This window comes from Gadus macrocephalus, chromosome 22, assembly GCF_031168955.1.
Source record: "Gadus macrocephalus chromosome 22, ASM3116895v1".
NCBI classification, from domain to species: Eukaryota; Metazoa; Chordata; class Actinopteri; order Gadiformes; family Gadidae; genus Gadus; species Gadus macrocephalus.
Window position 1 is genome coordinate 6217069 of NC_082403.1, and position 15034 is coordinate 6232102.

The window sequence follows — 15034 nt, forward strand, 5'->3', positions numbered from 1 at the left end:
GTTCAGGGCCACACGCCGCTGAATTTGAGAGACACTGCGGAGGCTGAGCGATGCTGATGGCAGTTTGTGTTGAGTGATCTTGTTCTCTTCATTCCGTCCGTCCGTCCCCACCTGTAACTCGAAAAATACGCAGTTTTCCCACTTAACAGGCCAATGGCCTCATCTCTCTCTCTCTCTCCCCCCCCCCCCCCCATCTCCCTCTCCCCCCCCCCCCCCCCTCCTATCCCCAGCCCTCCATGCCCGTTGAGTCATCTCCTTTCTGCATGACCAGGCACCACCCTCCCACACTCCAACAACACCCGCTCCTATCCTCCTTTCATCTTTCCGGGCTCATTCCCGGCCCTCCACCTCTACCATCCCAGCCTTCGCAACCTTCAATCCACACATTTGCCATCAAGTCGAGTCAACTCGGGGCAATTGTATTCCTTCATCCCCTTAATCCCCGGTTACAGTCCCCGGAAGGCTTCTGCAGGCCAACATGATATGCAAGTCATATTTATTTCCGCCGTGTTCAGCAAATCCTGTCGCCATTGTTGCGGATTGCAAAGTGCCGGTGGGATGCAGTAAGAGGGATGTTCTAGCATCGTCGTGGTGAAACGGGGAGACACACACACATACAAACACACACACACCCACACAAAAACACCCCCCCACACCCACACCCACACCCACACACACACACACACACACACACACACTTGTGCTCAAGGTCACTGCTCCATTTCCTATTCCGGATGCTGTTGGTCTCCCAGCATCCTCTCTGCCAGGAGCATTGATTAGCACTCGGCAAGCATAACATCATGCACACACACACATGCCCACACGCACACCCAAACACACACGCACAAACACACACGCATGCATAGGCATACGAACATACACATAAAGGTACACATACTTACACACACACACACACACTCGCATACGCACACTGGACACACACACTCACATTCACACACTCAGCCATGCAGGGACACACACACACGCGCACTCTCGTATACACACACACAGTTTGTCTTAATTTACCTTCTAACACACCCCCTTGGATCTTCCAAGCGAATACCAAACGACTCTAAACTTTCTTGAACAAATATGCACACACACACAACTCACACACACACACCTCTAAAACCTCTTCCCGGAAGTATACCCGACTACAGTAGATGATGGAATTTGCTTTTTGTGAGTGAGCTGAATAACTGAAATACAACTGTTTCGAACCGATTTATTATTTGGAAACTAGTTACAGTGTCAGAGCACAGAGATGCGTGTGCTTGTGTAGGTTTCTGTGTGGTTTCTGCGTGCGTGTGTATGTCTCTCTCTCTCTCTCTCTCTCTCTCTCTCTCTCTGTTTGTTTGTGGCTTATTGTCGCAAGATTATCCCTACAAGTGGAAGACACACCAAGCTGTTGTGGACTGGCTGAGGTGAATCATCTGTGTCCACTGAACCCTTTCTGCTTCTGAGCTTAAGGAAGCGAGAGAGTCCATATCACCTCCCAGCAGTCCGCCTGCTGTTGTATCAATACAGTGTCAGGATTTGGGTCCAGCTATTGTTCTACAGCTCTTATTTTGATTGATTTAGTTGTATTTTTATGTTCTGCTTTTTGTTTCCTTTTTGTCGTTTTTTGCTTGCCTTTATACTGCACACAGAAAACCCTGAAATTATTAAAAACAGTTTGATAAGTATGAGTAACATAGTTATAATATTCATATAATATATTAACAATTATTTTTTAAATCATGGTGAGACTTTCAATTTGACAATATGCACGTGTGTGTGTGTGTGTGTGTGTGTGTGTGTGTGTGTGTGTGTGTGTGTGTGTGTGTGTGTGTGTGTGTGTGTAATATGAGGTATTAAGCTAAAACCGATCCTGCTAACCGATGCATCACAGATGCATTAGAGCATACTGATTATGATCAAAAAGTGTATCTACCTGTGCTTGTGCGCGTGCATGTGTGTGTGAGTGTAGTGCGAGTAAAACTGTCTATTTAAACTGTCTGTAAAAATCAGGACTTTTTGTGTTTGATTACAAGCATGTGTGTGTGTGTGTGTGTGTGTGTGTGTGTGTGTGTGTGTGTGTGTGTGTGTGTGTGTGTGTGTGTGTGTGTGTGTGTGTGTGTGTGTGTGTGTGTGTGTGTGCGCGCGCGCGCGTGTGTGTGTGTGTGTGTTTGTGTATGTCAGCCTGCAGCCAGTGCTAAACATGAAACACATTTCTCCCACATGCTCTTATGTTACCAAATCATCCATTACCACGAAAGCTTTGGAGAAATTAGCATTCAGCTATCAGCATCTCGTCCTAATTATTCATGGGAATCACTTTAAAACCATTGTGAGTTTATCCACCAGAGTGAATTGCAGCATGACTTGGGTTTAGGGTTTCACAGACTTTAAAAACGAGGATTCATCGATTCGAGAAAGTTTACTCAGATCATTCATCTAAATTTAAGGAATTTATGATCTTACCAAATGAAAACCTTGGATTATGCTCTTCGACTTAAAATAGTTGTATCCTCTTTATAAACGCTTTCTTTGATTCATGAACTGTGTCACAACTTGCTGAAAGGAACTTCTGGGTGAATAATAACGATTACGACAAAGTGTATGTCATGAACATTAAACAGTATATGAAAAACATTTAGATAAATAACACAGCAATGCATTCACTAATTCTGGCATTTTAATTTACATTTGATGGCCTTTTTTTCCGGGGTCAAGATTTTGATGCACTTCATTATCTTTATGTATTTCCAAGCAGGACTCAGAGACAAAAACATTGTTTACAAGGCAAAAGAAGGCTAACAAATGACTCCTGCCAACTGAAACAAACAACAACTGGGCAGTCCGTGTTCCCCTGCTGCTCTTGGCGACCGGCGCTAATGCCATGTAAATCAGGACAGCCTTTTCCCCGTTTTAGGGCTGTATTAATCTTGGCTCACCCTCCCGGATGAAGGCATTTTGGGCAGCAAAATTGTCATTTTCTCCGGCCAGAATTAAATATTCCTGGACACGTGTCAACAACCTCCCCTCGAAAAAGTTACGCATTAAATTGCCATTGGCGGGGCGAAATGATATCGAACATTTTCCCCGTATGTCTGACTTTAGCTGGGGTTGTCGGTGGGCGCCATCTTGTCCGCATCGGTCAACGCGGCCGTTTGATCGTGACACACTGTTAATGTCATTTCAAAGTGCATCTCTGTCTTTCGTCGCCCTTATAATTTCCGATAAGACAAATAGGTAAACAATGGTTTGTTTATTGAGAAAGATTAGGGATGGGTGGAGGGAGGATTGTGTGTTTTGTGCCGTGTGATCGCTGTATGTCAACATCAAGCATCAGGAGTTTCCAGGAGGACAGAGGGGACACATGCCACCCATAACTACACACACACACACACAGGAGCCATATGCACACATAACACACAACAAGGAGACAAAAACACACAACATGTAGGAATAGGTACACATATTAAATTGCTAAGCTACGCTTACATTGCTAATAAAATTGTAAGCTCCTATACCCCGCGATAATCTGAACACAAATCGTCCACCACTGCAACACTCAAACACGTATGATTCATTTGGCAACCTTCGAATGCCACTTAATCAAACTAATGGCAAATCAATCGCCACATCCAAATCAATATTAGTCCCGAATGGACGTTCCCGACCTCGTAACCTGGATCATAACCTTATTCCACAACAAGACGATCAATGGCCCCACTCGCATCGACATCCAAATTGATTCCAGGAAGACAGTCAATATTAAGTTTCAAACCAATACCAACAGTGAGAGAGGGGACCCGCCGCAAGCCTCAGTGCGTCGTATCACAGGCGCTACGGCTCGCGGACGCCGCTCGCAAACAAAGCCACCGGGCTGTGCGAAAACAAACGCTTCATGTGTGTAACAGTTGACAAACACCGCCTTCCTACCAAAAAGGTGTGGGCACTATGTGTCAGGGATGGTGTCACTATATATATATATAATGTTTATAACTCCACATATTATCTTCTCCATATACTATTCCCATAGTGCATTGATTCCTGGGTTCTGTGCTTGGAATCAAGTGACAACATGCACGTGTGGGGCTGCATGTGCAACTGCCCAGAAACACGACGATGGGGATAATGACTTGAATGATTATTATACTGCGACTGTTGCTGCTGCTATTCATAAAAGTGAACGATATGAATTCAAAGGTGGGTGGAGTTGACACATATATGTGTATGAACAGTATTGCCCCACAGGGTAAACGCCGGGGTGGGTCCCTTGCATGCCAACCTGAGTAGGAGGCGTCACTAGCAATCATCCTATGTGGTACTTATAGACTCACAAGAAGGGCAGGCACAACTAGTGGTTAGGGCGTTTGACTGAAAGGTTCTGGGTCGGACCAGATATCCGCATTGTACCCGTGTAGGCATCCTTCAGCAAGATTCCTAGCTGCTACCTTCTCTCTAACAGCACATATCTGTATTCGCAGCTAGTCACTTTAGTTAAGGGGTCTTCTGCATGACTTGAAGGTAAATATTAACATCCCAAGTGTGTTCCATGATAATTTCAGTCTAGTTACGGTTTTGATTGAACATCAAGCATGTGCGTCACTCATACAAGGTAAATGTTGACAGAGCAGACAACAGTACAGTATACACCCATGTAAACATATACAGTGTAACCTCCACTGGTTCTTGCCTGGCCGTCATTACTTTCCAATTGATTGCATACATGTACCCGTGCCCATGATCACAGTTAAATTGGTTAGTGCAACCACATTAGCAGATCAATAGTCTAATTTACCATCGATCAATACAGAGCTAGGGCTATAAAGCATATGTATTTTTGTAAGCACACAACCAGGAGACTTCAATAGGAAACTATGGGTAGCTTTAAATTCTAAGAACTGACTCGGCTAGTTAGTAAGAGGCTTCAGCAAGTTAGTGAAATGCTTTAATCAAAATAACAATTAAGTCATTCTATGAATTTAAAACAGACCCTGAGGTAAAATGCACCGATAAAAACTCCCTGTAAAAGTGGTAAGAAAAAACTTAATTAAAAGCTGCAGCACTGGCATCATTGGTATCATTAAAGTACAACGTAAATGCTTGATCACACAGTGTAGAGACCAAATTATTTCATTATAACCATGTCAACAACCACCTGAACCAGGAAAGCGTCCCCACGTGATGTCTAGTGTTCCTTGACACATTGGTTTGGTCTCGGGGAAGGGAGACGATCGCCACACCCTTGAAGGCCACACCCATCGTGGGCAGATGTTGGATGTTTTCAACTCATCCTTGAAAAGTCTGATGAGCTCAAAGATGGCCACAGCATGGACCCCGCCACATGTTCCCCTATCTGTCTCCCTGGCTGGGCACCGCTCTGACCTTGAGCTGATGATTTACACGCTAACTCTCCACGGCACCGAGAGAGGAGCTCTCCACCAACGAGGCCGGTCTCCTCCTCAAACCCTGCTTCAGAAGACTTAACGAGGGGGAGGGCAAGGTGCTGGGGGGGTTCACAGCAGAGAAAGGCTTCAAAGACTCACGCTCCTGAGTCGGGAGTAACGCCCCGACGCTACAGAGTTCAACCGCCGTGCACCTGGGATCCCTCACATCTCTCACTCTTATGAGTGCTTAAAGTTTGGAGAAGTTCTCGTTGCCCTCAACATGAGTTGGACTTTCTTCTCTCTGTATCTGTACCTGCGGCACGGTGAGCAGTCAGTCTACTGAGAAGGAACAGGGCATGGCGACGGGCGGGATACCACGTCCTTTAGGAAAGCATGGGTGAACAGTTGGATGATCTCCTGTGGTGCTGTGTCGGAGATCTGATTGTCTCTCCTTGATATTGGATAGTCCTTTTTTATTTATTCTATGGCTGCTCTTCCAAGGTCCATCACCAGTCAGCCTATTAGAGGACAGCCTTCATGGCTGGTTCCACCCACTGAAAAGGATAACCTTTTGTCCATGGACTCGTATAGCGTGAAACAATATACCCATGAGCCCCCCCACACACCCACCCCGCTGATAACAGCATGTTGTCTGAGAAGACAAGAGCTTCATGAATGGCAAATTTGCCATGCGAAGAAATTATGTTATCGGACAATTGAGAGAAAAAAGCTTTCAGTATGAAAACCTATCTCGTCTGCCGATTGGGAGCCAAGAGTCAGTTTTTTCCGGTGTTTTTGTGTCTTTTCTTCACCGGCGGGTCTGAGTGCCAGCAGAAATCACAATGGCTCTCTATACGTTAGTGTAGCAACCACCATTTGTCAAACCACTGAGGCTGAAAGGAACAGGGAGGGAAAAAAAAACTCATCTCCTTACAAGTCGCCATCTCCCGTTGGCTCACAATTGAATTGAGTGAAAGTGAAAGTGAAACTGAATGTTACCCTGCCGTTTCAATGGTGTGGTCAGTGACAGTTGTGCAGTTGAAACCAGTGCTGGCTCCCGTCCTGCTTCGGGTGGGGTTGCAGCGGTTGAGGTGCTGCCAATATCTAATTTGGTTTCAGTCTGTGGGCTTTCTTTCTTCCTCTCTTGTATTTGGTTCTGTCATTTTGGTTTTGTTGTTGTTTTTTTGGCGGGGGGTCAAGAAGGTGTCTTGCCCATATTTTGTATGCTTCATAAATTACATTTTGCTTTTGAGAAAATTACAATAGACCCTTTTCAGAGAGCCTTCACCTGGGACAAACACAAGTGTCTTCTCGTTTGAGGCACCAGGGCATCAGCTAGTAAATTTATTTACCCTGGTGAAGTTTACCACCCTTCCCCTGGTACACAAAATGAATAGACCCATAATTAGCTGCACCTGTAATTGTCCTAAGATGGTGTCTCTGTGGAAGCGGTCTATTGTAGAAACTCACATCATAGCTCAGTTGTGTTTTGTTTGTGTAGATGTGGATGAATTCATGTTACAGACGACATAGGGTCTCAGCAGTAGTCCAACCTCACCACTCCTTGCTTTCCAGCCTAAATACATTCCTCCATTGCCGCATTATAATCACAATATAATCCTGGTGTTCCAGATGGCGGGTGATTTAGGCTTCCCCACTCGGTTTCTGCACTTCATATCCGTAATTACAGCGACAATAAGGACACAATAGTAGAAGTTAGATTAGTTGACGGGGAAAAGGTTTTATGACTCACCAGATGGTTGGTGGCTCAGATCCCTCGACTTCCAGGTAGTCGTACTTCTCCTCCGTCTGGAAGTCTGTAAAGATGACAGAGATGGTGTCTCCAGGTTCAGCCAAAAGGATCCATGTACAGTCGGCCTGGTTACCATAGTTGCCGGGGTAACCGGGACTGGTCACCACCCCACTGCCGCCCCTCACAGTGCCCCCACATGTGTCCTCAGCTGTCAATCAAATCAGAATGACAAATAGAAATCCTGGGTTAGGGAGAGGAGGAGGGACCATGGGACGGGGCTTTTTCTTTTCGTTTTTGACAATTTTGCTTGTTTCAGGCTAATGATTGTTATTAGGATTTCGGTCGTCAATTATAAAGATGACAACCACTTCATTAGCCAAATTTACTGGATGGAAATTCATAATTCTTGTGTCATTAAATCAGTCCAATCAACTTCCCTCGCCTCTCTCACTATGTGGTGGTTTTTCTTTGTTTAGTTTAATTTTGGATTTCCTCCTCATTTTCAACAATTGTCCTTGTATTGACAGTTGCCTAAATTATATATTAAACATAGCATATTATTTGAATAAAATGTTATAAAAATATGGAGCTCTTAATGAATAGTCAAAATGGATATGTCATGTAACATATTGCCATACACATTGAGCCCTTTCTTTTAAATTACCAAACACACCATGGCTGTAAGGCCGTGTTTCTTTCAGCCAATCAGAATAGGGGACAGAATTCCTGCCTTTCTTCCTCTAGCAACAAGATAGGCTTTGCCTTCTGCAAGGAAAGTGCTCCGTTTTGGTCTCCTCCAATCACTTCCAAATCAATTTAGATTTTGCCGCAGGCCAATTAGAATTGTTTGTTTTTAAAGATGTAAACTATGCCGCAAGTGTTTTTGAAAAACAAAGGGACAAGATGAGGGGATATGTATCAGAAATTTGATTTCAATTTGGTCCATTCTTGAAAAAATGGAGGATAATAAATAATAACAGATAAAGACACATGGATTGCGCTGTGCACACGGCATAAATTATACATATAATTTATACAGCTACACACACACAGAACAGAAAGGCACCGCCTCGGACACTGTTTCACTGGAGCACCGCTAAGTCTTAAGGATTGTTTCATGTTCACCTCAATTCTGAAGGGTGCTTTTCAATGTTTCTCCTTTTTTCTTTAATACTTGTTCATATCCATCAATAATCCACAAAGATATTGGATAATGAAATTATTGTGGATGGTTATCTTTGCTACAGTGATTTCAGTGTCGATGCGAAACCTGTCTTTCCGAGCGTGTGAGTCCAATGGCAAACATTGTATAAATTATATCTGTATAATTTATAATCATACGTTGTACATAAAGAGGGCAATACTATACATTACACACTCTTAAAAGGGACACGACAGTTTTTATTCTTCTGTATATCATTAGTGAGGTTTCGGGCAATGCATATGTTGTGTATATCTCAAATATAATCAATATTGAATACACACACTGCCCGAAGCAACACAGGGATACACAGAAGAGACCATGCCCTTTTTAGGAGTGCACGCAGGCACTGTCAGGTATACATGCAGCAACGTGATGGCGCATGCCCATTGGTCGTCGCATAATGGAATGCATGTATAGATGACAGAAAAGAGGGAGGGACCAAGTGAGACTCCGCCCACATAGGGTCAGGAGTGTAACTGTGGTCCCATAGGTTTACATAAAGTTGCAGATACAAAGAACAAACAGGATTTGACAGGTCAATTTAATATATCAATTGAAACATAGCAATTTGAGAAACAAAATACTCCAATCAAGCCTGAGGAGAGCACTACTGTTTGGGTCTCATGCTGAAATAAAGTGCCAGTTGAGGTCATTTGTAAGGGTCCCTTCTAAAAACAGGAAGTGACATCACCTGGCACCATTTCAACAGATTTGACCAGAGGTGGTGTTTCCACTGAGGTTTGTTATATTTTGAGTGTTTGGTTGCTCAAGATGCAATATAAAACGGATAAATAACCGTTGAAAAATAATATAAATGAGTAGAAACAGTTAATACAAAGGGATATCTATGCATGTGAATGCATGAATTAAATATAAACTAGGTTGAATCAAGATTAGTAGAAACAAGGTGAGATAGTATGAGATAGTTTGATAAAAGTTTTTGATGAAAAAATAACAGATTTGACAGATTAAATAGCTAAAGGACGATCAAGAAAATCTTAAACATGCCAGGTAATTTCTCATACATAAGTGCGTACAAGCAAAAGCAAAACTTTTATTACAGATCAAATATCTAACAACAGTAGTCTACATTCACTTTTGGATTAGATTGACGGATCAAAACAAAGGAGATGCACTGATGTATTGAAAGAAAAGTATTATTGGAGCATTGATAATTGTGATTCAGACATGCAATATGAGAAAGAGCAGACCAGTAAATGAGGCAGACGGAAAGACAGACAGGCAGACACACACACACACAGGCGCACACACACACACACACACCCACACACACACACGCACACCTCCCTATACACAACTACAAACACACACTAATACACACCTACAAACACAGACACACATACACATGTGTGTATACCCTGACACATAAGCAAACCGTTTGGGTTGACAACCATTCCTACATGTCAGAGCACTGAAAACAATGTGCCAAACACTTCATTGGGGAGCAAATAAGTCAAAACTATAAAAACAATCTACTAAGACAGGCCATATGCCTTGTGTCTGTTTGTCTGTGATAGCATGCATTGTGTGTCTGTGTGCATGTGTGTGTTTTTGTGTGCATGCATTGCGTGTGTGTGTGTGTGTGTGTGTGTGTGTGTGTGTGTGTGTGTGAGGGTGCATGCATTGCGTATGTGTGATTGTGTGTGTGTGTGTGTGTGTGTGTGTGTGTGTGTGTGTGTGTGTGTGTGTGTGTGTGTGTGTGTGTGTGTGTGTGTGTGTGTGTGTGTGTGTGTGTGTGTGTGTGTGTGTGTGGTGCGTGTGACAGAAGGGGGGAAAGAGAGCTCTGCAGGTTGACAGCTGTCAGAAGTTTATCATGACAACACAAAGTCCCAAGGCAGAGGAACTAGGATAACACACACACACACACACACACACACACACACACACACACACACACACACGGCTATCAGTGGTCCAGTGACGGGTGACGGGCAGCCCGGCCGCCCCTCAGGGTTTACCGATAGTTTTCAGCGGGAAAATAAGCTTAAAAAAAAAAAAACGGATCGCTGGAAGTGCCAACTATGAAGGTCCCGCTACAAAGGAGTCCTTCAATGGCCACGAGTAGCTACGCTATCACCACCTAGCCACAAAGGAAATACAGGCTAGCCTAACTGCTATCAAAGCCCGGGAGCCTGGCGGGGCCTATAGAGGTTTTGTGGCGTCGTCATGTAAAAGGGTCTCTGCGCCAGCCGTAGCCGTGCAGGCTGCCATTACAGAGCTGTCCCCATTATGCTGGATAATGACCCTGGCCTTTATGACGGCCCGCTAGGACTTGGCTCTCTGAGGACGGGTTTAAATGAATGAGCCCTCTCTTCCTCTCTCTCTCTCTCTCTCCTCCCTTCTGGTCTGCAGCCCGGCGTTCCTGTTTTCCCTAACTCTCCAGCTCTGATTCTAAACTCCTACCCCCCCCCCCAACCCGGCCATATTTCACCCCAGGGGTCCAAATTAGATGGTGCCTGTGTGTCTGTGTCATGTGTGTGTTTGTGTGCATGCATTGGTGTGTGTGTGTGTATGCATGTGTGCCTTTGTGTGTGTGTGTGTGTGTGTGCCTGTGCCTGTTCCTGCGTGTGTGCATTCATGCGTGTGTGTGTGTGTGCATGTGTGTGTCTACATGTTTGTGTGTGTGTGTGTGTGTTGGGAAGCCACGGTCCATTGCGTTTCCATCTCCCTACAGTAGACGCTCTCCTGCTAGGGGGTGTGGGACTATAATCTGCTGTAATCTACAGTTAACCAGAGGAGCCTGGAGATAAGCGCCAGGTTAAGTGATCCGTAGCGAGGGACCCCAGGATCCTTCTTTAATATTCCAACCCGTCTACACATTAGAGTCACAAATAACGCTGGTTGAGGAGCAGGTTGTTTTTTAACATGCAAGCGCTGCTGTGTTGGCACAACGCGCATCTGTGTGTGTGTGTGTGTGTGTGTGTGTGTGTGTGTGTGTGTGTGTGTGTGTGTGTGTGTGTGTGTGTGTGTGTGTGTGTGTGTGTGTGTGTGTGTGTGTGTGTGTGTGTGTGTGATTGTGTGTATATACTTCCTTCACTTTTAATCACATTAATAAATTAGAGTTACCTCTCTCTCTCTCCCTCCCCCTCTCACACACCTTTGCTGGAGCTCCGCGTGTGTCACTCTCTTCCTCACAGATTCTCGCATATTTATATATATAAAACAATATATATGAATAATACATTCTTCAAAGCAAGGGATTCCAACATTCTCATCACGCAGCACCGGGCGCCATGGCAGCATTCCTCTTCCTCTCGTCTCTCCTCCTTCTCATCCCTCTCTCCACCCCGATTCCCCCCCCCCCCTCGAATGTTCCCTCTCCCCAGTGCTTTGATCATTCCCCCTCTTATCCCTCCCTCACCTCCACCTCCCCTCCCCCCTCCACCATCCCCCACTGGGCTGCCATCAATATCACCGTCATCGGGGGTGATCCTGGCTCTTCTCTCGCTCTCTCTCTCTCTTACTGCGTCTATCCTCTTTCCAGAGCTTGATCTCACGCCCCCCCCCCACTCTCTCTCTCCCTCTCTCAACCGCTCACCGCTCTCGCTGTATGTCTCTCACTCTTTCTGCCTTTACTCTATCCCATGATTGATTTTATGTTAACTGGTTTTACGAGCTCGCTTGCTCCCGCTCTCTCTTGCTCTCGCTCCCTCTCCCTCCCTTCCTTTCCCCCCGTCTCTCTCGCTCTCCTCCCTCCCTCTCCCCCTCTCTCTGCCTCTCTCTCGCTCTCTCTCCCAATCCTATTCTGCCCCCCCCTGCTCATCCCCCAATCCTGTCCCTTCCGTCCATCCCATAACTCTCCCAGTCTTTTGCATCTCCTTGAGTGGCACCATGTGCACTTTTTCGCTCTGTCCCTCCCTCCCTCTCTCACCCACACACACACACCTACACACAAAGACACACCCTTCCCCACACATAATCTCTCACACACACACACACACACACACACACACACACACACACACACACACACACACACACACACACACACACACACACGTGTGTGTACATAAACCTTCACACACAACCACATACACCTTCACACAAAGACACACGCCTCCACACACACGTACACACAATCACTCCCGGACTTTTAATCACAAAAGGCCCCAGAGAGCTGTCAGCCCATAAGGATTATAGGCCATCTACATCATCCTTTGGTCTCCTCTCTCTCTCCCCCTGCCGCTACGCATCCATCCCTTTCACTGCCCTATCCCCCCACCCATCTATCAGCCTCTTATCCCCCCCCCCCATGTCGCCGTATACGTGTTTTCCTCTTTACTCCTGCTCTCCCCAACACCATTCTCTCTCTCTCTCTCTCTCTCTCTCTCTCTCTCTCTCTCTCTCTCTCTCTCTCTCTCTCTCTCTCTCTCTCTCTCTCTCTCTCTCTCTCTCTCTCTCTCTCTCTCTCTCTCTCCCTCCCTCCCTCTCTCTCTCCCTCCCTCCCTCCCTCCCTCCCTTCCTCTCTCCCCCTCCCTCCCTCCCTCCCTCCCTTTGAACGGGTACATTGACATGAACGAAGGAGGGGATGAGTTGTGTTGCGTGTGTCGTTAGGGGACAGACCTTGTGTGAGGATTGCGACGTTAGGGGTCTCTGAAGGATGTTGGAGATGTTGAACACTGGGGATGGTTGGGGGCATTTCGTCATTTAGCAGACGTTTTGTATCAAAAGCGACTTTCAGTGTTATTTGACGTTACCACATTCATTCCCTGCTGCAGCACATCGGAACTGTTTCGCTGAATTCCTTTCGGGAAACGATTGATGATCAAAAGCACCCAAGCGTCTGTCATACTCGTCGTTTCGTTCGTTTTACCTTAACCAGTCGTTTGCGGAGTCGTTTTATCCGGGTAAAAACAGCAGCAAGTTGCCAAGAAGAGGTGGGGAGACAGACATGATCACATGTCTAATGTTCTTAAGTGGACATTCACCTCATCTCTAAGGTGAAGAGCGAGGCCGGACTCACAGGCTGTCAAGGGAGAAGTGAAGCCTACCACTCGTATCTGCTCGAACGGAGCATTCATCATCTGATCACCGCAGAGTGGCTAAAGTGGCAGTTCAGGATGCCACAGAGTGGCTTGCGCATTTGGACGTGCACAGAGACACACTTTGTCACACACACACACACACACACACAAGCACACACACAGTGACGCACGTCACGACACACGGCGCGACAGTGTCAGTAAGGTCTGACCTTTAGCTCCGCCCACCATCTGTCAGAAACCCGGGGAGCAGATGTTAACCGTCAGTCTGCGAACCAGCTGACATTCAGACCAATTAGGTGCGGACCCGGTTCTTTCAAAGGAAGGCCGCCGGAACAAGCCGTGGTGGCGAGACGCCTGTTGAAAGGCACCGTCTGTGATTAAGGCAGTGTCGGACACGACGGGTCGATAGTGTGATTACTCTGGATTTTTCGTTCCTCGTGTTCGTCGAGCCAACAATGTGCAGCGCAAAAATCACCTCGCTAGATGTTGCTGCTGATAAAATCGGCTGATAAAATTGTTTTCTTTTAGTTAACTGGTGTGCTGGACTACCATTTGTGAACCCATAAAGGCAGTCAGACAATTTATTTTTGTACGAGCATTAACAGAGTTACGGTCTCCAGTGGCTTCGACAGGGAGCACCTGTGAAAGTATCAGACTAACTGCCCTCGTCAAACGAATCACCAATAACAAACTCTGAGTCGATGCTCACGGTCCTTCACCCTCTGTATTCAACAGGCTGTACTAGTATGGCTGCCGCAGCGAGGAGGGGGTTCACACAATAGCAGCTCAGGAGTATGTTTCACCTGCACTGAAACACTATACATCAATTCTGAAGCCCTACAACAAAAATGCGTCAAAAAAACCCATAAAAGGCACAAATTGTGTGCTTAAATAATGGATGAATTGGGGTTGCAGAAGTCCAGCAGCCTTAATTTTACGCATACATTTATAAAGACCTTAAACACCGTCTCACAGGACTTCATAGGTAACGAATTTAAATGTTGTTGTTGTTTTTCACAAAGCGTCTACCCAGAAACTTCTTCTCACGGGCACGAAAAACATTCAAAAAGCCAGCAGGGAAAAATGAGGCAACCTTGTGCAGTGACCTCGTGAATAAGTGATTACATTTAAGTCTGAACACGAGTTAATTAAACATTCCTGTCCAATATGGTGAAAAGTACACAAAAAGAACAAGAAAATAACTGAATTATTCAAACAGGACCAAAACGGTTCCCAGGGCCAGACTTTAGCCATCACTGATCTACGGCTGGACGGCCAGCGATCAGCAGGGCGTGCCAGAGGTCAGGTCTCACCTCCATGAACTGAGGAGCCGTGATGTCAAATACTGTCTGTTTCATTAGAGCCTGTTGACATTCTGCTTAGCGTGGTCGATACGGGACGGCGATCAATATTAATATCAGAGACACAAGGAGTCAGGTGGCAGGGGTTACACGCATATAAACCACCAACCAAACAGCCAATGATGTATCTTTATGTATATATATATACATATACATAGATACGGTTTTGTTGAAATGTTACCCCGATCTTTTATTGATGTTGAGAGGCTAGTCAAGGCTAATCAATGAGGAAAAGGAAGGGGGAAAAAAAGTCTAAACGAAACCAACAAATAATCTTTAACAATGAAGTTCTATAGACTCTAAAGAGTCCACGCTTTCTTTTATATGTCAAA

General features: G+C 45.5%; 1 protein-coding gene across 1 annotated transcript in view; it reads right to left on the reverse strand.

Annotated features, from left to right (window-relative positions):
• LOC132451539 (CUB and sushi domain-containing protein 3-like) overlaps nucleotides 1–15034 on the reverse strand; it is a 243589-nt gene that overhangs the window by 146939 nt on the left and 81616 nt on the right. The window contains exon 4 of the mRNA XM_060044079.1: nucleotides 7132–7195. Within this exon, the coding sequence (XP_059900062.1) occupies nucleotides 7132–7195 (64 nt within the window). The remainder of the gene's footprint in view (nucleotides 1–7131; nucleotides 7196–15034) is intronic.